The following is a 26245-nucleotide window of genomic DNA, read 5'->3' as shown; positions in this document are numbered from 1 at the left end:
GGCGCCATTTCCTGGAAACTCGGAAGTGACGTTACTAAAATAGTGAAAGGTAAGTGTTGTTGTTTTTTTAGTAACCATCAAGCACAGTACAGTTAGAAAACAACTGTGTTTTTATTACTGTGTATTTGATAGGTGCCGTCTGAAATTCAACTATGACTTTTAGTTTTTTATTCTAATTATAGTCCAATAAGCCCAAATAGGAAAGAGAAAAAAAATAATCATGTAAACAAACATAAACAAACAGCATGGGCCTTAAGAGGTTAAGTACCGGTAAGTATTCCGTGAAAAGACTACTTAAGTACTAAATAACTGGTGAGTAACTTGTAATTTAGTAACTATTTTCAATGGTACTTGCAATACAACCTTGGTTTGTATGTGTGATTATCCATCCATCCGTCCATTTCCTACCGCTTATTCCCTTTGGGGTGGCGGGGGGCGCTGGTGCCTATCTCAGCTACAATCGGGCGGAAGGCGGCGTACACCCTGGACAAGTCGCCACCTCATCGCAGGGCCAACACAGGTAGACATTCACACTCACATTCACACACTAGGGCCAATTTAGTGTTGCCAATCAACTTATCCCCAGGTGCATGTCTTTGGAGGTGGGAGGAAGCCAGAGTACCCGGAGGGAACCCACGCATTCACGGGAAGGACATGCGAACTCCACACAGACAGATCCCGAGCCCGGGATTGAACCCTGACTACTCAGGACCTTCGTATTGTGAGGCAGATGCACTAACCCCTCTTCCACCGTGAAGCCCTAACCACGACATGTAAGTGTAAAAAAAACCACCCCAAAAACATTATGATGTTATATATTTTCAGAATGTGCTTGTTCTATTTTCATACAGAGAAAACAATCTAAAGTGGTCTTTATTTCTAAGTTATCGTGCCGTGTTTTTAGCAGTCCGGCCCACTTCGGACTGTGGCCTCCGATCTAAAATGAGTTTGACAACCCTGTACATTGAAGAAGTGTGAATACAAATATATTTTTGATCAAATTTATTTCCTCTTTTTTGCTGTTTGGGTCACGATGGTAACAGATTTCAATACGTATAATTGTTGTCGCAGCGCATAAACCAAGGTAGTGTACATTCAGACAAACCAACACGGATCATTTTTGTGAATAATTCAGCCATGGTAGAGTTCTGCTCTCTACTGAGTGCCACTGTTATAGTTTTCCTATATGTTTCAATTGTGCTCAGTCAATAAATAAGCTGAAATCTTTATTTACACATGTTCAGAACCACTGGAAACTCTTTGGCAGCACATACCATTCTCTATTTACACAAAGTTCTAACCCCGGTGTACAACAAACACACCAATCATCTGAAGGATAGCTGAGTGAAGCATTCTGTTGTCCAAAAAAAATGGCAGCTGTGTGAGTGACTACAGGTCATCCGACTCGGGCACTTGAATGGACTCTAGGGTGATTTGGGGCAGGATCAAATGGGTGCCCTCGGTTATCCATCCCTGGGCCGTTCTGTTGAAGGTGGGCCGCTTGATCCCCGCATCCTGGAGCTCCGGGTACTTGGGCGGATTGAGGTCCAGCTCTGGGAGTTTGAATGTGATTCCTCGGGGCGCATTGTCGAAGCCGCCATACGGGGTCGCGACCCTGTAACCAGCACCGCGTCATCAGCCCTGTTACTTGACAGGAAAAAATGCACACTCGACTTACCGGTTGAAGCTTTTGTACTCAGGAAGTTCAGGGGGAGGGTCCATAGCGGGCATTTGTAGTTTGAAAGTCTCAGTGAGGCCCGGGTCATCGCTGATGGCTTCCTCCCACGGTGAGTGGTAGGATTTAGACATGGCGGAGGCATTCGACTCATCCGCATTCGTATCTGTCATAGGAACACATCGTTTAAACATCTTATTCACCAGTGATGACCCCTAAGGCAGCGTTTTTCAACCTTTTTTCAGGGATGTACCCCCTGTGAACATTTTTTTAATTCAAGTACCCCCTAATCAGAGCAAAGTATTTTTGGTTGAAAAAAAAAAGAGATAAAGGGTTTCACGGTGGCAGAGGGGTTAGTGCGTCTCCCTCACAATACGAAGTTCCTGCAGTCCTGGGTTCAAATCCAGGCTCGGGATCTTCCTGTGTGGAGTTTGCATGTTCTCCCCGTGAATGCGTGGGTTCCCTCCGGGTACTCCGGCTTCCTCCCACTTCCAAAAACATGCACCTGGGGATAGGTTGATTGGCAACACTAAATTGGCCCTAGTGTGTGAATGTGAGTGTGAATGTTGTCTGTCTGTCTGTGTTGGCCCTGCGATGAGGTGGCGACTTGTCCAGGGTGTACCCCGCCTTCCGCCCGATTGTAGCTGAGATAGGCGCCAGCCCCCCCCCCGCGACCCCAAAAGGGAATAAGCGGTAGAAAATGGATGGATGGATGGAAAAAGAGATAAAGAATAAAATACAGCACTATGTCATCATTTTCTGATTTATTAGATTGTAAAACAGTGCAAAATATTGCTCATTTGTAGTGGTCTTTCTTGAATTATTTGGAGAAAAAGATTTAAAAAATACCTAAAAACTTGTTGAAAAATAAACAAGTGATTCAATTATGAATAAAGATTTCTACACATAGAAGTAATCATCAACTTAAAGAGCCCTCTTCTGGGATTGTAATAGAGATCCATCTGGATTTATGAACTTGATTCTAAACATTTCTTCACAAAAAAAGGAAATCTTTAACATCAATATTTATGGATCATGCCCAAAAAAAATCTAGCTGTCAACACTGAATATTGCATTGTTGCATTTCATTATTATACTGCATTCAGTATTATTCAATAAATATATTTATAAAGGATTTTTGAATTTTTGCTATTTTTAGAATATTTTCTAAAAATCTCACGTACCCCTTAGTATACCTTCAAGTACCCCCAGGGGTACGTGTACCCCCATTTGAGAACCAAAGCCTTTTTCAACCTTTTTCAGCGAAGCCACATTTTTTGCATTGAAAAAATGAGGAGGCACACCAGCAGCAGAAATCATTAAAAAACTTAACTCAGCAGCCGATATTGACAATAAAAAGTCGTTCTCACAATTGTTAGAAATGACTTAAAACCATAACCAAGCATCCATCACTATAGCTCTTGTCTCAGAGTAGGTGTACTGTACTGTCACCTCCTGTCACATCACGCTGTGACTTAACGAGTTTTTTGGTGTATTCTAGAGATGTCCGGTAATATCGTAATGCCAATATTATCGGCCGATAAATGCTTTAAAATGTAACATCGGTAATTATCGTATCGGTTTCAAAAAGTAAAATTTATGACTTTTTAAAATGCCGCTGTGCGGAGTGGTACACGGACGTAGGGAGAAGTACAGAGCGCCAATCAACTTTAAAGGCACTGCCATTGCGTGCCGGCTCAATCACATAATACTGCTTTTTACGGCTTTTCACACACAAAAGTGAATGCAAGGCTAGTTGGTCAACAGCCATACAGGTCACACTGAGGGTGGCCGTATAAAAAACTTTAACACTGTTACAAATACGCGTCACACTGTGAACCCACACCAAACAATAATGACAAACACATTTCGGGAGAATATCCGCACTGTAACACAACATAAACACAAATAAAATACCCAGAGCCCCTTGCAGCACTAACTCTTTTTGGGATGCTACAATAATCACCCCCCACTACACTTTAACCCCTAATTATCTAGTTATATATAGTTAAATTGATAATTAATTAAATAATTAATGAATAAAATGATATTGATAATAATTTCAGATGTCCGATAATGGCTTTTTTGCTGATATTCCGATATTGTCCAACTCTTAATTACCGATACCGATGTCAAGCGATACCGATATATACAGTCATGGAATTAACAAGTCTTTTTAAACCGATATCGATAATTTCCGATATTACATTTTAAAGCATTTATCGGCTGATAATATCGGCAGTCCGATATTGTTGGACATCCCTAATAATACTATCTAATTAAATCATGGAATTATCAATTAAATAATTAATTAAATAATGAACTATTTAATTAAATCATGATATGAATATCATGGTAATATAAAAATAAAATCGAAATATCGAAATAATCAAACGATGAAATAAGTAAATGTACTTTTACCAAACACCCATTTAATAACAAATGTATTTATTATCAGGGACGGCGTGGCGCAGTGGGAAGAGTGGCCGTACGCAACCCGAGCGTCCCTTGTTCAATTCCCACCTAGTACAAACCTCGTCATGTCCGTTGTGTCCTGAGCAAGACACTTCACCCTTGCTCCTGACGGGTGCTGGTTAGCGCCTTGCATGGCAGCTCCCTCCATCAGTGTGTGAATGTGTGTGTGAATGGGTAAATGTGGAAGTAGTGTCAAAGCGCTTTGAGTACCTTGAAGGTAGAAAAGCGCTATACAAGTACAACCCATTTATCATTTATGTATACAATTCCAATTAGGATTAATTAGTGATGACACATTTAAGTACTTATATGAAGAAGTGAGTATTTATTTTGTCTCGTTAAGCAATGTGAAGTCTCCTCAAACTGAATCAACAAAAAAAAATCTATTTTTCTTTTTTATATTCCTCCAGCTGTTGCACCACCCACAGGTACAGCAGACACATGTCACACACGCAGACGTTGTCGACTTTTTTTTGTACAAAAACACCACTGACCACGCCGTGATCATGAGTTGTGTTTGCGGCAACAGAGCAAAGACTTTGGGTTTGTGATGAGATTATGAAGCGGGAGCGTGCTTAGAAAGCTCTTAGCCTTGGCAGGCTGACTTGTCCATCATTATGATCTTGGGTCTTAAAATAGCACATACTTGAAGTGTACACTCGTCATATAACATGTCCACATGGGATGACACCCCTCCAGGACTAAAGCTGGGAGCTTTGGACGGCCTGCACGAGACGAAACCTCGTCATTAATCATTCTTTTGAAAAAAGATTTTCCAAACTAAACATCAGCTGTGCAGCGCTTCTCAAATCTCTTGTATGATCCGAGCTGCTCACGGCTCGACAGTGTCGTCCTTTTTTTATGACCACCTTACATAATCACCAGCTCATGCTTGAATGTTTGCCACTGGCTCGTATTTTTAGCCCACAGTGGGGGAAATATGGGCGGCAAATGACAAGAAAAAAATAAAACCTGACACAGCAAATATTAGGCAACAAATGCATGATATGTGAACATGTTCAAATCCTTATTAATGCTGTGAATCCCATTTCACTGTGGATTTGCCTTAAATCGGGGGTGTTCAAAGTCTGACAGGTAAATGGTGCCATTGGAAGCCCACACATTCTGTGTTATGAATGGAATATTCTAATAATAAGCATTAAGCCAGGGGTATCAAACTTTTGATTGATTGATTGATTGAGACTTTTATCAGTACATCGCACAGTACAGTACATATTCCGTACAATTGACGACTAGATGGCAACACCCGATTAAGTTTTTCAACTTGTTTAAGCCGGGGTCCACGTTAATGTCAAAGTTTGTTGTAGACGAACCCCAAGATGCAGAGACGGAGGCAGGCATTGAACAGGAAAACAGGATTGAATTAAAATATTGGAACAAGAACAAACAAAAGGGTACTAACACAAAGCTCGCACAAGGCGGATAACAAACTAAGAGAGCTAGCATGGGAGCTAGAAAACAAAAAGGAACTTAGCATGGAAGCTAGCAAAAAACAAAAGGGAGCTGTCACGCCAAGTTTCTTTCCCCCTACAAAAACCTCCCCCCCCATTTACTTCCGGGGTCATGATTAATACAAACGTTTTGTTAACGCTATTCCACTGTAATTATAGATTTAGTATTTGTATTTGTATTGTATTTGTCGTATTTGTTTATATCCAGGATGCATTGAGACTAAATGGAAAAATATTAGCTTTGTTACCTTGAGGTGTGTTATCTGGATCTGGTGTGTTTCCATTGGTTGGTGCATCCACTTTTATTTCAATCATGTGTGCGTTCGCAGTCAGGAAATCATGCTGTAAAACAGAAGAAAGTTAACAGGGGCAGGTTTGAGGCTGGAACAGACAAATTTAAATACAAAAATCAGTTTTACTGACTGTTAGGCAAAACTGTACCTTTGTTGTTGACCTGCAGTTTGATTATGTTCGGTGATTTCTATGCACTCAGGCTACTTTCAATATGCAGGGTCAGATGTCCAATTCAGATTTGTTTTTGTTTTTAGTGGCTGTTCACATTACAAAATTTTGATTTGTAATGTGAATGCAATCTGACCCGCACGCGGACATGACATCATAACGTCGCAAGCACTGCAGTGTTTACTTGAAGTAAACATGGCTTCAGCTGTAGTCCGTCGCAGTAGTGGCGAATTTCTGGCAATTTCAAGGGTTTTGAGCAATAAAAGTCAGCATTTTCTGAACCGATTTATTGCCCGCAGAGGACTGAGAAGGAAGAGGACGAGTATATTGGCTCTGGCAGTTCAACAGGATATTGAAGAGCATGTTTATGGATGAGCAGTCAAAGACAGGAGTGGTGGACCATTCATGTGAGATCCTAAAATATACATTTCACTTGTTTTCTGCTTTGTTATTGTTACTACACGGTCGGTACTGGAAGAAACAATCGGTCCACGCATGCGCAAAGAGTACGTCGCTTCCTTGAAATTGTTTTACGACAGTTATTATCGCACCCACCCCCTGGCGCTGTTTTTCTTTTGTTTTGTTTTGTTGTTGTTTTAACTTTTATTTATAAATTACAACATTTAAAAACAAACAGACACGAAACAATAATCAAAATAAGTACAAAAACAGTACAAATCAGTACAAAAACAGAACAAAATAAAACAGCGCCAAGGGGTTGTAAATTCTAAGTAACTAAAATAGAATACAATATATATACATATATATATATATATATATATATATATATATATATATATATATATATATATATATATATACATATATATATATATATATATATATACATATATATATATATATTTTTTTTATATATACACATATATATATATATATATATATATATATATATATATATATATATATATATATATATATATATATACATATATGCAGTGGGCCAAATAGTATTTAGTCAGCCACCGATTGTGCAAGTTCTCCCACTTAAAATGATGACAGAGGTCTGTAATTTTCATCATAGGTACACTTCAACTGTGAGAGACAGAATGTGGAAAAAAAATCCAGGAATTCACATTGTAGGAATTTTAAAGGATTTATTTGTAAATTATGGTGGAAAACAAGTATTTGGTTAACCATTCAAAGCTCTCACTGATGGAAGGAGGTTTTGGCTCAAAATCTCACGATACATGGCCCCATTCATTCTTTCCTTAACACGGATCAATCGTCCTGTCCCCTTAGCAGAAAAACAGCCCCAAAGCATGATGTTTCCACCCCCATACATCACAGTAGGTTTGGTGTTCTTGGGATGCAACTCAGTATTCTTCTTCCTCCAAACACGACGAGTTGAGTTTATACCAAAATGGATACATGGAAGATACAGCAGAGGATTGGGAGAATGTCATGTGGTCAGATGAACCAAAATAGAACTTTTTGGTACAAACTCAACTCGTCGTGTTTGGAGGAAGAAGAATAGAGTTGCATCCCAAGAACACCACACCTACTGTGAAGCATGGGGGTGGAAACATCATGCTTTGGGGCTGTTTTTCTGCTAAGGGGACGGGACGATTGATCCGTGTTAAGGAAAGAATGATTGGGGCCATGTATCGTGAGATTTTGAGCCAAAACCTCCTTCCATCAGTGAGAGCTTTGAATGGGTGATCAAATATTTATTTTCCACCATAATTTACTAATAAATTCTTTAAAATTCCCACAATGTGAATTCCTGGATTTTTTTTCACATTCTGTCTCTCACAGTTGAAGTGTACCTATGATGAAAATTACAGACCTCTGTCATCATTTTAAGTGGGAGAACTTGCACAATCGGTGGCTGACTAAATACTTTTTTGCCCCACTGTATATGTATATATATATATATATATATATATATATATATATATATATATATATATATATATATAAAGTGCAAAGCCATAGGCTCACTAAATTTCAGTAAATAACTTAAATTTGGAACACAGCATCATCGTTTTCACAGCTTTTTTTCTAGTTAGAGGTAGAGAGTGTTTTATTGTAGAGTTCTAAATCATTTTTAAAGGCACAAAGACAAGTCAGGTATTGAGAAACTTACATTAATGAGGTTGCAAAGGTAAAATTCCTTTTCAAATTTTTGTTCATACAGTGTAAAACCAAATATCACATCTTTAAAACAAAGCACAACTTTGTCATGAAAATTGTCCAGGATGAGGCAACAGATGCCCCGCCTTAGTGATCGAGTGCTTCCACAAGTCCAAACTAGTTTTTGTTCATATGTTTGTTTGTAAATGTTGAATTCAACATTTACAAACAAACATATGAACAAAAACAATTTATAATGTTAACATTATAAATAAAGATTTATACAAACAAAAATAATAATAAAAAAAATATGTTATCGCTCCCGAAATTCCAGTTACCATGGTTTTATCTTTTGTAATCTTTATTTGAATAACAATGCCGTATAAAAAATACTTAAAAAATACAGTATTTATTCTGAAACCGTGCAGAAACCTGAACGATGTACTCAGCAGCCTTAAATGGCGAATAAATCATTTTGTTTCACTACTTTGTTTACAATAAATACACCGGTTCACAATACTAACTGTATAGTTGTTGTTAAAACACAAATAAGTTACAGTAAGTGTCGTGTTTAAAAAAAACTAAAATCAACAGTTCAAAACATAAATTACGTGATGGTGGTCAGTGGCGCCCTCGTGCGTCATTTATTGCAACGACAGAAGAGTAAAAAGTGGATGAAAATGTGGCGATAATACTACCTAATTTTTTTAAATTTCCCCCATGTCTATTTTTATATTCTTGCTATATGTTGTTCCTAAAGGCTATGTTTTCTACAAAACATTAATAAAACATTCAAATATCAGAGAACATGACGTGGCAGAAACGCCACTAACTATTGCAAGTCCAGGATGTGACGTTGCGCTCGCGCATGCGTAGACCGATCGTGTTTTCCGGTACTGATCATACATATTCATTTAATTTTTTTCATTTATTAATTTTTTTCAGGCAATGACATGAAAAAGTACAAGTCGACAATACATATTAACATAAATTGATTTAATCCAAAAGGTAATGTACAGCATGTAAGCATGATTGTCCAGTTTTGCCTGAAAGATAATTTATTTAATCCCACCCCCAGTTCTCCATTCAGTGATTAATACATTGAGTTTCATTGTTACTTTGTTTCGGGATTATACAAATGTTGTATCATAGTGGCGTTACCACAGTTAACAATAATTATTACACTGTATCAACAATGTAGGAAGAATGCATGGTAATAGACAAAATACCACAATGGTAATAGACAACATAGCAATAATGGGAAGGAAACATTGACATTGAGCACATGTTAAAGGCCTAGAGAAACCCACTACTACTGATCATGCAGTCTGATAGTTTATATATCAATGATGAAATATTAACATTGCAACACATGCCAATACGGTCGGTTTAGTTTACTAAATTGCAATTTTAAATTTCGCGCGGAGTTTCTTGTTGAAAACGTCGCGGAATGATGACGCGTATGATGACGTGTGTTTGTGACGTTATTGGTTGGAGAGGAAATATTAGCGCAGCACCACTTGCGGCTAAAAGTCGTCTCTTTTGATCGCGCAATTACACAGTATTCTGGACATCTCTGTTGCTGAATCTTTTGCAATTTGTTCAATTGATAATGGAGAAGTCAAAGTAGAAAGATGGAGGTGGGAAGCTTTAGCCTTTAGCCACACAAACACACGGTGATTCCTTGTTCAAAATTCCCGGAGGTGAAGCTTTACTATGGATCAGAGCGGTCAAGCGAACATGGATCCCGACCGAATGTCAACCAGCAGGTTTCGGTGAGAAAATTGTGGTAAAAAGTCGCTTCTTACCGGAGATCAGCTCAGCTTGCGCCGTCCATGCAGCTGCCATCGACTTCCCTCAGAGACTGGTGTCAACACACCCGTGGACACACCCCTCCGACTATCAGGTACTATTTAACTCACTAAAACACTAGCAACACAATAGAAAGATAAGGGATTTCCCAGAATTATCGTAGTAAATGTGTCTAAAAACATCTGAATCGCTCCCAATGCAATCGCCTTTTTTTTAACTTTCTTTATTTATTTATTTTTTTTTTTTCTAATCCTTCGTTATCAATATCCTCATCAACAAATCTTTCATCCTCGCTCAAATTAATGGGGAAATTGTCGTTTTTCTCTGTGCGAATAGCTCTTGCTGCTGGAGGCTCCCATTATAAACAATGTGAGGATGTGAGGAGCCCTCACACCAGTGACCTCATCGTCTGCTACTATCCGGTAAAGGCAAGGCTTTTTTATTAGCGACCAAAAGTTGCGAACTTGATCGTCGATGTTCTCTACTAAATCCTTTCAGCAAAAATATGGCAATATCGCGAAATGATCAAGTATGACACATAGAATGGACCTGCTATCCCCGTTTGAATAAGAAAATCTCTTTTCAGTAGGCATTTAACACTTTGAGATAGAGTATAAGAGCAGGTCAAATTAATGACCCTCATCTCTGTATTTGAAGCAGACCCGATGTTTGTATAATAGTTTAAATCGATTAATTGTGTGGCATTGCTTGTGTTGTAAGTCCATTTTGTTTTATAGTTTTACTCCACATACAGACATACAAAAACGTTTGTGAGTGGTTTTGTAATTGTCTAGTTTGGAAAAATAATTATGACACTTATCGCTTTTTGATGCACAAATCGCATATATATTTCATTTATATCCACATATGGATATGAAACATTTGGATAGCCACTGTTCCCACTGACATAAAAAGTCGCACATGATTAAAAAAATCCCAAATTGACCTGCAATGTGAACAAGGCCACATTAGTAAACAAACACTAATTAACAAGAAAGTAGCTTTTATGCCAAATTTCTAAGCAGCCTCCTATAGAATCATCATTGTGCTGAAAGACATCCAAAAGCACATTTTCTGATAAATACCACCATTTTTTTTACTCACATTAAGTTGTGCGTTGGCCTCGTTTTGTATGCTCTCAAACGTGTACTTATCCGATCGTCTCTGGCGCATCTTGAAAAGGCGGGAGCCTCTGTTGGAGAGCAGCGACAGCTCCTCCAGCATGATGTCTTTGGGAGTGCTGTGCTTCTTTCCCAGATCCATCCCGTCCCCTGTAGTGCAACAATGCCAAAATAAAACCTCACGTGTCATACAACAGGATGTATGATAAATGTTGGCATGTGGTAATCCTTAAAGTAGCAAACAATGGGATAATTGACCTCATTTACAGTCCATAAAGCTGATTGTTCATTATTGTGCACTGTCATCAATAAATAGATACAAAAATAAAAAAGAACCGTTGTACTTTAATAACCGACACCCACACACGCACAAAAGGTGACGCTTATAACGTAAACGTGAGGTAAAGTGTGTAACGCTGTCACGGCGTGGACTGTGGTGTGGTTTGTTTTCCCGTGGTTCAAAGCGACTGGACCGGACACAACGTGAAGGTAATGACATATTTTAATCTTAACTCAATAAAAGGAACAAACAAAAGACGCTCACAGAGGAGGTACAAAAACTTGGCTATGAAAACTAAAACTTGCACTAAGGCAAAAATATGGACAACAAAAACGAAAACACTTACTGAGACTGAGAAAGAGCATGATCATCGGCATGGATAACATGGGTGTGTAGGAGGTGATGTCGCCAAGCTGACTGCCTGGCCACTAGAGGCTTCCAAGTTTACAAGTTTATTCACAATACCATATAACATTTACAATAGTGGTGAATATCGTCATTTAAAGATGTTGGTACGTGAAAGGGTCCCCCAAATAAGCTAGAAGAAGCTTTTGACAGGGGGTCCAAAGGACAATATATACATGGAAAGATCAAATATGGTAGCAAGCACAACAACGAAAAACAAAAACAAAACAACAACGCTATATGATAAACACAAGATAATAGTACTAAAGCAAGCATACACATACATACATACATACATTCATTCAACCATGCAAAACCCAACAGTTGTCTACCCCACATGAGGCATTGAAGATAGGTGGTTAATAGGTAAGTTTTCAGTTTCTTTTTGAAGTTGGAGGATGGAAACAGCATCTTGAGGCTCTCATTAAGCTGGTTCCAAATCTTTGGTCCCCTGCATACAACACTGTGAGCGCTACAAGCCAGTAAACGATGTTTACCTGTTATCAGATCTAAGTTACGAGTGTTGTGGGCATGCTGGGGATGGTAGATAGGAACCAAACTACAGAGCCTAAGATTCAGCTTATAAATGACTTGATAGGTTAAACAAGCATTTTGATGAATATTGAACTCTGTCAGTCTTAAGAGATGATATTTATGAAATAGATGACGAGTGGGGCATTAAACTTGGACCATGACAGGGCCCGTATGATTTTCTTTTCCAGGGATACTAATTTGTGAAGGTAGGTAGGGAAGGTGTTACACCAGATGATATTACAGTAGTTTAGATGTGGTTCAAAGAGAGTTTTGTACAAGGTAAGTAGAGCATAAAGAGGAAGATAATGACGAAGGTGAAAGAACAGGCCAACATATTTGGATATTTTGTTTAACAGATGGCTAATGTGACATTTGAAATTGAGGTATTCGTCAATGATGACCCCCAGGAATTTTGTGGAGTATACTCTCTGTATTTCCTGCTTAAATTATGCTTCGGTGATTAACAGGTGCGTGAATCCAAATGAACCAGGTGCGTGACATGACAGGTGACAACTCATTGTTGTCATGGAAACTAAAACAAACCAGGGTGCGCAAAAACAGGAACTAATTGAGTCAAAAACAAAACAGAAGATAACATGATCACAAAGACAGCCAGCCAGTGCGCTTTGGCCACGTGTACCTTAGTAAACCTCGACAACTTTAGGAGCAATGCTGGCTATCAGGTGCCAGCCAACGCTTTTAGCTCGGTTGTCAGCACACTCGCCTCTCATGGGGATGACCAGGGTTTGTAGTCCCGTGCGAAACGGTAAAGGGCAGCCCCTAACTAGTAAAGACTTGATCTCGATTCCATTGTAGACATTTTCTGAACGTCAGATAAAAATCCACCTATAACCTTTTGAAATATCTTTAGCGGAATGGAAGAAAGAGGAAAGCGTAAACAAAGTCAGGCCCAAAATCTAATCAGTTGCTCCTTATCCCAGTTCGGACATTTTCTAAAAGTTTCTTAAATATCTGCCAATAACTTTTTGGGCTGTTTTGCTAACTTGCTGACTAACTGACATATAGACAGACCGACCAATCAAAGACCAGATTCCTTAACCTTCTTGCACAGGTAATTGAGTGTGAATTATTATTTAATAGAAACAAACCCAATCTTACCTCAGATATGATGAGACAAAAGGTGTGTGATAGTGCAGTGGTTCCCTTGGCTAACTTTCATGCAGCCAGCATGGCATCGTGGTCATTTGGAATGTTTGGAACTTTTCATGCCAATGTTTTATGGATCTGATTGGTCCGATATCGACGTGCATGTAAAATCTCTGATACAAGCAGCCCTGCATCGGGTTTACTTTTGCAAAGATGGACAGCCAATTAACATCTAAATGTCCTCCAATTAACACACAGGATGTGTCTTTTCTTCTATTTTAGTCACGTCATTTACAAAAGGGATACATGGTGTAGGCTACTAGTAGATGGCAGTTACACAACAGCTAGCCACACAATAGCACACAAGCTAGATATTATCAATAAGTGTCCTTAATTGAACGATTTTGCAGATTTTTCAATATCAACACGTATCAAATAGTTATACAGTCATCCCTCGACACATTGCGCTTAAAATTATGCAGCTTCAAAACATTGCATATTTTTATAGTCTACATATATATGAAGTATATACATAAATACATATATATATCCATCCATCCATTTTCTGGCGCCTATCTCAGCTACAATCGGGCGGAAGGCGGGGTACACCCTGGACAAGTCGCCACCTCATCGCAGGGCCAACACAGATAGACAGACAACATTCACACTCACATTCACACACTAGGGCCAATTTAGTGTTGCCAATCAACCTATCCCCAGGTGCATGTCTTTGGAAGTGGGAGGAAGCCGGAGTACCCGGAGGGAACCCACACATTCACGAGGAGAACATGCAAACTCCACACAGAAAGATCCCGAGCCTGGATTTGAACCCAGGACTGCAGGACCTTCGTATTGTGAGGCAGACGCACTAACCCCTCTGCCACCGTGAAAAAAAAAAAATATATATATATATATATATAGGTATATATATATATGTATATATATATATACCTATATATATATATACATATATATATATATATTTATATATATATATACATATATATATATATATTTATATATATATATATATATATATATATATATATATATATATATATATATATATATATATATATATATATATATATATATATATATATACCAATCAGAGTGCGCTGTTCAGTATTGTGGCCACTGATTGGCTCAGCCTCAGACAGCATTACTATATTGGATTAAGAAAGTGTAAATGTGACTAAAGGGTGTAACTTCATGTCTAGAGGGCTCTCATACTGTTGAGAAACATATTTAGAAGGTCTTTGCTCTAGCTTTGAAAATGTAAGATTTATAATGAATGATTCCATCTTCGTGGAAATTCATTTATCGCGGCATTGTCCTCAACCAAAGAACAAAAAAAACCAGAGACGACTGTAGTTACTAGAGATGCGCGGTTTGCGGTCTCATCCGCGGAATCCGCGGATAAACCGTGGGTCGGGCGGGTGACATGACGAAAAAATAGATTTTAATTAGATTCGGGCGGGTGGCGGTTGAACCATCCGGAAATATTTGATATACATGGTTCTGGGATCGGTATCCTTTGCCATTCAAAGAGCCATTTAAGACCCGTGTCATAAAGCGAAGAAGACAATAGGAGACGCTATTATTCTCTAGAATGACTGCCGGCAGTCACCCAGATAAGTGTAAGGGCTTGCTATGAAGTCATTGACTTTGTCGCCCTCTACAGCATGTACGATCTGCTTGTCATTCTAGCAACATGTTGTGTGTGGCTTCCACAGCAACACGCACACGACTGCAAGGCATACTGGGTGACACAGAGTACACTAATGGTTGTGATGAAAACAATTTTAACATTCTTAGTAATATGCGCCACGCTGTGAAGCCACACCAAACAAGATTGACAAACACATTTCGGGAGGACATCCTCCCAGTAACACAACATAAACACAACACAACAAATACCCAGAATCCTTTGTATCCATGATCATTCCTGACTATTTTATACACCCTGCTAGCAGCAAACCCCGCCACACCCCTCCACCCCGTGCTTCAGTAAGGTGGGCGGGGTTGGGGGCGTGGGGGGGGGGGGGGATATATTCAGGTTGTGTCACGGATACAAAGGATTCTGGGTATGTGTTGTGTTGCGTTTATGTTGTGTTACTGTGAGGATGTTCTCCCGAAACGTGTTTGTCAATCTTGTTTGGTGTGGCTTCAAAGCGTGGCGCATATTAGTAAGTGTTAAAGTTGTTTATATCACAACCATCAGTGTATTCTGTGTCACCCAGTATGCCTTTCAATCTTGTACGTGTGATTGCGGAAGCTGCATGTTGCCAGACTAACAATCGTGTACATGTTGTTGAAGGTGTCAAAGGCAATGGCTTCACATCGCGTCCATATCCTTGTCATCAGGATGAGCGCCAATTGGATAATCGCGAGAACGTTAGCGGCTCCAATTGTCTTCATTACTCTGTGAAATGGGTTTAGACAGCTCTGTGAGTGGTAAAGTTCGCCAACCTCTGATGTATTTCAGCGGGCGGGTGGCGGGCGGTTGCGTTTCTGATAAAATGTTGGTTTGGGTGGACGGCGGGTGGATGACGACTTTGATGATGCGGTTGCGGATGATATAATTGCCTATTCGCGCATCTCTAGTAGTTACACATTCATTACAAATACAAAAGCATTACAAATACAAAAGTGTACGAGCAGGTACCCAGTAACAAACATATCCGCATCATTCAATTTACTGTCATCATCTTCGGGTCATGAATTAGATACACACGAAAAGTGTATTTGACCAATACTGCAGTCTAAAACACACATTTTTCAAATATAAAGAAGTATCTCATCATTATATTTGCTTATTACTTACACATGCAAAGTCTTCAAGCAGAAACGTATTAAAAAGTGTCCAGTAAGCAAAGGGTCCGCATCGTTCAACTTACTTATAATCTTAATAATAAATAATAAATGGGTTGTACTTGTATAGCGCTTTTCTACCTTCAAGGTACTCAAAGCGCTTTGACACTACTTCCACATTTACCCATTCGCACACACATTCACACACTGATGGAGGGAGCTGCCATGCAAGGCGCCAACCAGCGCCCATCAGGAGCAAAGGTGAAGTGTCTTGCTCAGGACACAACGGACATGACGAGGTTGGTTCTAGGTGGGATTTGAACCAGTGACCCTCGGGTTGCGCACGGCCACTCTTCCACTGCGCCACGCCGTCCCAAGGAATTGTCTTAAGGAATTGTTGTGACCACTTGGTCAAATTTCAACCCCACCTTAAATTTAAAGACAGTATAAATCCATATGTTAGTGTTTTCATATCTACCATTGTTTTCTGTTTAAGTAATTTCACTTGATCAAGCCTTTTTTTCAACATTCAACACAACAAAATAATATAGAAGTATGTACTATGATTAGGGATGGGTATTGTTCATATTTGAACCGTCACGGTACCGATTACCGGTATCTGCGAATCGATACTCAACGGATATAATGTTCGGTACTTTCATGTGTGTTTTTAAATATTGATTGTTTGAAAAAAAAAATTCTAATATGAATAAAAAATAAAATATACAAAATAAAACATGTTTTAAATATATAAAAAAATATAAAACATATAAAATATAATACTAATAGTAATAATAATAAAAAAATTAAATTAATTTTTTTTATTGCAACATTTGAAAATTACCTGAATATGAGGACTGCTGTCCAGTTGTTATATCTTGAGTCATTGTCAATTTTTTTTAGTCTCATTTGCAGGTATGACATTAGGTTTCAATTGCAGTTCCGAGTCCAAGAAGTTAAAGGGCTGTGGGGAATAGTTTATGGTGTGTCGGTCATTTCCGTCATTACTGTCTGTTGCGCCTTCCAAAGTGTCTATACTGTAAGTATTGTACGCATGAGATGTTGGATTGTGACGTGCATTGTAGTTTTCAGAAAATTTTTGGAAGAAAGTTAAAATTGCAATTGCCAATTAGGATTTTTTTTCTGTAAATTTTTTTGTTGACTTACAAGAGTGGAGTCGGCTCTCTTGGTTGCTTTGTTGAATCTGCTAACGTCTCTGGCCATGCTCCCTCCACCCCAGGGGACGATGGCGTGCGTGGAACACCGCAGAGGCCACCACAGTGTATGTGTTTCTTTTAGTTTTTTATTCATAGCTGTATGTAGAAGTGTCTGGTTGTATCCGCTGCTTTAATGTCTTTAATGTCCTTTGTCTTCTTTGATGTTTGATGTTTCCCTCTTACACACATGTAAGAGGGATGTGTACTATGGCTATGAATAGTTTTTTTTCCCCCTTGGCCTCAGTCTGGACCCCCTCTCAGGCTTAGACCGATTTTTTAAAATTTTATTTTAATTTTCTTTTTTTTTCTCCCATTCCCCTCCGCTTGTTTACCTGTATCTCACTTTCTTTGTAAGGGGCGTTGGAAGCCGGCAGACCCGTCAGCGATCCTGTTCTGTCTCCCTGTAATGTTTGTCTGATCTTAGTGCTGAAAATTTTAATTTTCCTGAATGAATAAATAAAGTACTATCTATCTATCTAGAAAATTGCAACATTATCTAGAGGTAGTTTGGCTATATCTGCTCCCTGTACTGCTGGAGTGATGTCGCGTTTGCAACCCGGCGTTACCGGCACTGTTGGATTTTATAGGAATTGGTAGGACCAACAAGATTCGATCGCTGCCAAAAAAGTACCGAATTATACTCAAAGCTCCGATACCGGTAACGTATCGGAACTGGAAAGTTGTATCGGGACACCTTTAGATTAGATTAGATAGTACTTTATTTATTCCGTCAGGAGAGTTCCTTCAGGAAAATTTCAATTTTCAGCACAATCCCATTCAAGATCAGACAAACATTACAGGGAGACAGAACAGGATGGCTGACGGGTCAGCTGGCTTCCAGCACCCCTTACAAAAAAGATGAGATTCAGGTAAACAAGTGTGGGGGGGAATGGGAGAAAAAAAAATAGAAGATTAAAATAAAATGAAAAATCGATGTAAGCCTGGGCCATGGAGAGGCGGTCCAGACTGAGGCCAAGGGGGAAAAAAAACTAATAGCCATAGTACACATCCCTCTTACATGTGCGTAAGAGGGAAACATCAAACATCAAAGAGCACAAAGAACATTAAAGACATTAAAGTAACGGAGCTGATGCAACCAGCAACTTCTACATACAGCTATGAATAAAAAGTAAAAGAAACATATACACTGTGTTGGCCTCTGCGGTGTTCCACGCCATCGTCTGCTGTGTTAGACACTTAACAAATAAGTGTGAATCAATGATAGAAATACAGTTACATTGCTACAGGTGGGAGGAGCCAACTCACGTCACAATTTGTGATTGATGGCTTGTCATAAGGCAGCTAACGAGATGCCAGCATGGAAAGAAATGTTTATGTCAGAGGAAAGGTTTCTCCATGTCATATTCCGTAAGCCCTGTCATGGAAAAAGGAGTTATCGCCATCCCTGACAAGGACTTTACAATACAGCCTCATACGCCAACAGTGAGCAAATGGCCGCCAGCTGTCACAGCCCTGCATAGCGCCACATCTTCCCTCCCCGGTCCCACCCATTGACACACCCAGAAATAGAGCTCCCAGCAGGGCCTCTGTAGGAGGTCAATCAGTCCCTTCGCTTATTTCTGGCAGATAGCAGCCCTGACATTTTGCACTCGTATCCCTCAGAGGGTTATGGACTTGCAGTGGCGAGCCCGGGCCGGAACGCCTTACCATTGGCACCGTGGACCTCTCGACAAATAGCTGCTGCGTACTTCTTCTTCTCTCCAGCTGCCATTGTACAGAATTGTGACATTGTGGGCCTGGCAAGGTTGTCAGAGGGCAGCAGGCGGGCTGGAAACACATACAGGACACTAAGATGTGCTTGTTGGCACTTTTAAACATGGCGCGTCTATCGCCATTGTCAATAAAATGCCATGGCTCCTATTTTGACAATAAGGAAATAAATACAACTTGGTAGAATATGCTATGTTATGCAATAATTAGTAATCATTACTAGTATACTTAAGACCAAGGGTCCCCAACCTTTTTGAAACCAAGAGTTACTTCTTGGGTACTGATTAATGCGAAGGGCTACCAGTTTGATACACACCTAAATAAATTCCCAGAAATAGCCAATTTGCTCAATTTACCTTTGATGAATATATATATATATAAAATGGGTATTTCTGTCTGTCATTCCGTTGTACTTTTTTTTTCCTTTTACGGAAGGTTTTTTTGTAGAGAATAAATGATGAAAAAAAACTCTTAATTGAACGGTTTAAAAGAGGAGAAAACAGGAAAAAAATTAAAATTTAATTTTGAAACACAGTTTATCTTCAATTTCGACTCTTTCCATCCATCCATTTTCTACCGCTTATTCCCTTTCGGGGTCGCGGGGGGCGCTGGCGCCTATCTCAGCTACAATCGGGCGGAAGGCAGAGTACACCCTGGACAAGTCGCCACCTCATCGCAGGGCCAACACAGCTAGACAGACAACATTCACACTCACATTCACACACTGGGGCCAATTTAGTGTCGCCAATCGACCAATGCTCAGGTGCATGGGTTTGGAAGTGGGAGGAAGCCGGAGTACCCGGAGGGAACCCACGCATTCACGGGAAGGACATGCAAACTCTAAATTCAACCGAAAAAAAGAAGAGAAAAACTAGCTAATTCGAATCTTTTTGAAAAAAATTTAAAAATAATTTATGGAACATCATTAGTAATTTGTCCTGATTAAGATTCATTTTAGAATTTTGATGACATGTATTAAATAAGTTAAAATCCAATCTGCATTTTGTTAGAATATATAACAAATTGGACCGAGCTATATTTCTAACAAAGACAAATCTTTGTTTCTTCCAGATTTTCCAGAACAAAAATTTTAAAAGAAATTCAAAAGACTTTGAAATAAGATTTAAATTTGATTCTATAGATTTTCTAGATTTGCCAGAATAATTTTTTAAAACTTTAATCATAATAAGTTTGAAGAAATGTTTCACAAATATTCTTTGTTGATAAAACAGAAGCTAAAATGAAGAATTAAATTAAAATGTATTTATAATTCTTGACAATAAAAAAAAAAAAATGTACTTGAGATTGATTGAAATTGTCAGGAAAGAAAAGGAACAAATTTAAAGTGTAAAAAGGTATATGTTTTTAAGAATCCTAAAATCAGTTTTAAGGTTGTATTTTTTTTCTAAAATTGTCTTTCTGAAAGTTATAAGAAGCAAAACAAAAAACATAAATGGATTTATTTAAACAAGTTAAGACCAGATCTGGGTTTCACGGTGGCAGAGGGGTTAGTGCGTCTGCCTCACAATACGAAGGTCCTGCAGTCCTGGGTTCAAATCCAGGCTCGGGATCTTACTGTGTGGAGTTTGCATGTTCTCCCCGGGAATGCGTGGGTTCCCTCCGGGTACTCCGGCTTCCTCCCACCTCCAAAGACATGCACCTGGGGATAGGTTGATTGGCAAGACTAAAATTGGCCCTAGTGTGTGAATGTGAGTGTGAATGTTGTCTGTCTATCTGTGTTGGCCCTGCGATGAGGTGGCGACTTGTCCAGGGTGTACCCCGCCTTCTGCCCGATTGTAGCTGAGATAGGCGCCAGCGCCCCCCGCGACCCCAAAAGGGAATACGCGGTAGAAAATGGATGGATGGAAGACCAAATCTTTAAAATATTTTCTTGGATTTTCAAATTCTATTTGAGTTTTGTCTCTCTTAGAATCAAAAACGTCGAGCAAAGCGAGACCAGCTTGCTAGTAAATAAATAAAAAAATAAAAAAAATAGAGGCAGCTCACTGGTAAGTGCTGCTTTTTGAGCTATTTTTAGAACAGGCCAGCGGGTAACTCATCTGGTCCTTACGGGCTACCTGGTGCCCGCGGGCATCACGTTGGTGACCCCTGCATTAGACTTAGACTTAGACTTAGACTTAGACTTCCTTTTATTGTCTTTCAAATCTGACCTTTACAGTACAGATAAGAGCGAAAATATGTAGCATTAGCTCATTGTGATGCAGGATAAAAAAGCAATGATGTGCAGATATAAATAAATAGATTACTGTACAGATAAATATATTGCGCTTTTATGGATGTATGTTATATTTTCTTTATATTCCAGCGGGTTAATCTGTTTTTGGATAGTATTGTCATAGCAATCAAATAAAAAATAGTGTATACAATAATAAAAAACTTAATTTCGCACAATCATTTTGTAGGTGCAATTATTGTTTTAACTTACAAATATTTGGAGATCATTTTGTTTGTGCCCTTTAAGGAGAACTACAGTAATACTGCACATGGAAATCCAAAGTTGATATTTATAAAATGCATATTCAACCCCAGAAAATGATGCATTGACTATTGTTTTTAATACTAACAATAATACAAATAATAATAATAATAATAATAATAATGACAGTAATAATAAATATGTTTTTTAAACTGCATCTCATCTTACCTTTCGCATTTCAACTCATATTTTAACTACCATATATGGTTCCATGCAACAAAGATGCTAAAATTTTACCCATGTAGGTCAGATTAAAATGTACTCCATAAACCTATGGTATTGTTCAATCACAATAGGACAAGTAATGCATGAATTACTCACATACATTTTTAAAATGTATATTCAACCCCAGAAAATCATGCATCGACCAATAATAATAATAGTAATAAGTGCATTATTTGCTATTATTATTATTTGTTTTGGTTGTTGTATTATTTATATTCCTAGTTTTGCATTAGGATCATAATTATCATGAATGTGCTTGTTTTCATTTCATTCGTTGAGCATTTTTATTTCAACTTGTTCAACTTTTAATTGTACGCATTCCATTATTATTTGTGATGATAAAAATACACCTATATTTTTTTACACATATCTTAGGTACCTTTTATATGGTTACAGCCTACAAAATTGTTAAAATTGTACCCATGTTTGTCAGATTAAAATGCGTTGTTATATCACAATTAACAGGAACATAAAGTAGTTTTACAAGTAGTAAGTGAAAACTGTGAAGTAGTGCATGATTACTTATATATACTAGTAAGATGTATAATAAATAACAATATAGTTAAAATGTAATAATAATTATTGTTTTTGTATTGTTTGTATATACATATATATATATATATATATACTGTATATATATATATATATATATATTGTAGTTTTATGTTATCATTATTATCATTGATGTATTTTTTTACTTTAATTTGTTGACAACTTTTTTAACTTTTTATTGACGCATTTTTATCATTATTTGTGATAGTAATCCCAATGGGAATAAGCGGTAGAAAATGGATGGATGGATGGATATTCCCAAATTTTACTCATATTTTTTCTGCATTTGGCCGCATGTTTTAGGTACCTTGCTGCAAAATTCTGCTTTAATTTTGTTTGCCTTGTCGAAATTGTCAGATTGAAATGTATTCCCTAATTTCATTGTGTTATTCTATTTGTAATAGGACGGCAACATAGTTTTAAAATTGTATAGGAAGCTCAAAAGTGTGAGGTAGTGCATGATTACTTATATATACTCGTAAAATATATCATGAACATTAATTTGACTAACAATTAAATAATAATCATTATTGTTTTTGTATTGTTTATTTATATTACCAGTTTTATGTTTTCATTATTATCATTCATGTATTTTTTTACTTTTATTTGTTGGCAACTTTTATTTCAATTTTTTAAACTTTTTATTGACGCATTTTATCAGTATTTCTGACAGTAACATATTAACATTTTAATCATATTTTTTTTGCATTCAGACACATGTTTTAAGTACCCTTATGCAAAATTATGTTATAATATTTTTTGCCTTTTCGAAATCCATGTTTGTCAGATTAAAATGTATTCCCTAATTTTAAAATTGTATAGGAAGCTCAAAAGTGTGAGTTAGTGCATGATTACTTATATATACTAGTAAAATGTATAATTAACATTAATTTGACTAACAATGAAATACTAATAATTATTGTTTTGGTATTGTTTATTCATATCAACAGTTTTATTTTATCATTATTATCATTCATATATTTTTTTACATTTATTTGTTGGCAACTTTTATTTCAACTTTTTATTGACGCATTTTATCAGTATTTCTTAAAGTAATATACAAACATTTTAGTCATATTTTTTTTTGCATTTGGACGCATGTTTTAGGTACCTTGCTGCAAAATTATGTTATATTTTTTGCCTTTTTTAAAATCCATGCTTGTCAGATTAAAATGTATTCCCTAATTTCATTGTTATTCCATTCGTAATAGGACAGGTACATAATTTTAAAACTGTACAGGTAGCTGAAAAGTGTGATATAGTGCATAAATATGAAGTCCATACAAAAAAAGTATAGTATAACAATTTTAGGTTTAATGATAAAGTTGAGGTTTTATTTATTTAAAAAAAAAAAGATTGCTGTAGTTTTTCAATTTGAACTACATGTTGAATTGAAGTAATGAGGCACAATTTAAAGACTGCAATAATTAGTTCTTCAGCAAATCAAAAATAATAAATAAAAGTTAAAAAAAAAACATTCAACAATTGGAGAACAATGGTGTTCATTTAGGGATGACAATATAATATATAAAATATTTGCCGAATCAACACTGAGTCTTTCGCTGACCTGTGATGGTGTCCCGGGCGTGCAAGCGGTATCCTTGAGGGGAAGCGGGCGACGCTCAGAGGTCAACCAACACTCGCTGGTTTGATCTTCCCTGATCTTCACACTCTTGGACACTAAAGCCACACTGCCAGTGTGTCTCTGTGTCCGTTGTCCATGGAATGCAGCTTACATCAATAGGCTAAATATACCCTGACAAACACTCCAAAGCGCTCTCAAACACCACAGGGCTCGCATGTAGACCATGGGACAAGACACAGGTCTAGTTATTGGGGTGGAGGGGGGTCACGCTTCCCTCCCCCATTCCGGCGATAAAACCATTTTCTTGCGTCTGAATTGTCCAAGTCAACATGTCTCAAGGGGTTAAAACCTTTTGTGGTAAGAAGTATTCAAGTTCACGACACAGCTGCCACTTGTGGACAGTCCAAATATAATTCCTCTATATCAGGGGTCGGCAACCCGCGGCTCCGGAGCTGCATGCGGCTCTTTGAACACTCTGATGTGGCTCAGCTGCATATAGCTCAGCTGCATAATCGCCGACCCCCGGTTTTGGTGCCTCTCCTGGACATCACCCGGGGTTATCATTCTCCGATTTTCACTCGGACTACAATATTGAGGGCTTGCCGTGATGGCTTTACTTTAAACGTCCTCTACAACATGTCATCGCCCGCCTTTACACCATGCTATCTGCGTGCCGGCCGGACGCATGCATTTCGCCGCTTCTATCGTCACACGTACGATATTGCAAAGCATATAGTCAACAGCCGTACAGGTTACACTGAAGGTTGTGATATAAACAACTTTAACACTCTTATGAATATGCACCACACTGTGAACCCACACCAAACAAGAATGACAAACACATTTCGGGAGAACATCCTCACACTAACACAACATAAACACAACATAACAATTACCCAGAATCCAATACATCCATGACTCTTCCAGGGTATATTATACACCCCTGCGCCCCCCAACCCCGCCCACCTCAACCGACGCACAGAGAGGGGGGGCGGGGGGTGGGGGGGGCGCTAGCTATCGGAATTGTTTTTGATAATAAAGTCTATTTTTTTTTTATTGCCACATTTAAAAATTTCCTGATTGTAACTGCTGACCAGTTGCTATATCTTGCTTTATCATCGCCATATTACACTTGAAAGGGTAAAAGAAAACACATTTTTGGGTGTAACAATAGATGATAAAATGAATTGGAAATAACATGTAAAAAAAATACAACATAAAGTAGCAAGAAGCACGTCAATAACGACTAAAGCAAAATATGCTCTAGAGCAGGGGCGCTCCCACTTTTTCTGCAGGTGAGCTACTTTTCAATTGACCAGGTCGAGGAGATCTACCTCATTCCTATTTATAATTTATATTTATTTATTTATGAAAGAGACATTTTTGTTAACAAGTTAATGGTGTTTAATGATAATACAAGCATGTTTAATACACATAGATTCCTTTCTTTCGTGAAGACAAGAATATAAGTTGGTGTATTTGATTCTGATGACTTGCATTGATTGGAATTAGACAGTGGTGCTGATAACGTCCGCATTTTCAAATGGAGGAAAAAAAAAGTCCTCCTTTCTGTCCAATACCACATGAAAGTGGTTGGATTTGGCATCTCATTTGTCCACTTGCATACTCGTTTTTAAACACTTTGTTATGAGAGTAGCATATGTGTGTGGCCCTTTAATGTCTGGCAGCAGGTGAGTGACGTCAGTGACTGTGCGGGTGGGCAAGCAAGTGAGAAAGCGGTCGCTGAGGGCGGGGGAGAAATACATTGGCATCAAACTCCGTAGCTTGCTAGCTTGTGCACGCTAGCTTTCTGAGACTCTTATTTTGTTAGCACAGGCAGGATGAAACAGGTCTTTTATGGTGAAGACAGGAACTGTGCAGTCGGTCTTTAGAGTTTTGACAGTAGGTACGGAGTCTCTAGAAATAAAATGTGTTTCTCTGCGTCCGCCCTGTTAGTGATTTTTTTCTTAAATATGAGCTCGCAGCAGCCAGCGTCATCTCACAAGATCCTCGGGTGCCGAGAATGTCAAACAACTGACGAAATTGAAGTCTTGGTATGATTGATGATTGCTCATTTTTATGTCTATTTTTTAATGCCTGGCTTGAGATCGACTGACACACCCTCCGAGATCGACCAGTCGATCGCGATCGACGTAATGCCCACCCCTGCTCTAGAGCATGGGTGTC

The 26245-nt window shown here is 38.3% G+C and overlaps 1 protein-coding gene across 2 annotated transcripts; it reads right to left on the bottom strand.

Moving 5' to 3' along the window:
* Positions 1 to 987: 987 nt before the first annotated feature.
* Positions 988 to 24384, bottom strand: myoz2b (myozenin 2b). Of its 2 annotated transcripts, XM_061911841.1 has the most exons (6): positions 24041 to 24381; positions 19137 to 19256; positions 11095 to 11261; positions 5871 to 5964; positions 1679 to 1841; positions 988 to 1615 (listed from the first exon to the last, which is right to left on the bottom strand). In XM_061911841.1, the coding sequence occupies exons 2-6, from the start codon at positions 19216 to 19218 to the stop codon at positions 1390 to 1392; spliced, it is 732 nt and encodes a 243-aa protein (XP_061767825.1). In that variant the 5' UTR covers positions 19219 to 19256; positions 24041 to 24381; the 3' UTR covers positions 988 to 1389. The 2 variants fall into 2 exon arrangements, with proteins under 2 accessions (XP_061767825.1, XP_061767826.1); XM_061911842.1 differs by lacking the exon at positions 19137 to 19256 and having other exon boundaries at positions 24041 to 24384.
* Positions 24385 to 26245: the final 1861 nt, after the last annotated feature.

This window comes from Nerophis ophidion, linkage group LG01 (assembly GCF_033978795.1).
Source record: "Nerophis ophidion isolate RoL-2023_Sa linkage group LG01, RoL_Noph_v1.0, whole genome shotgun sequence".
Taxonomy (NCBI): domain Eukaryota; kingdom Metazoa; phylum Chordata; class Actinopteri; order Syngnathiformes; family Syngnathidae; genus Nerophis; species Nerophis ophidion.
The sequence above is the reverse complement of the archived record's forward strand: the minus strand, read 5'-3'. Positions and strand labels throughout refer to the sequence as shown.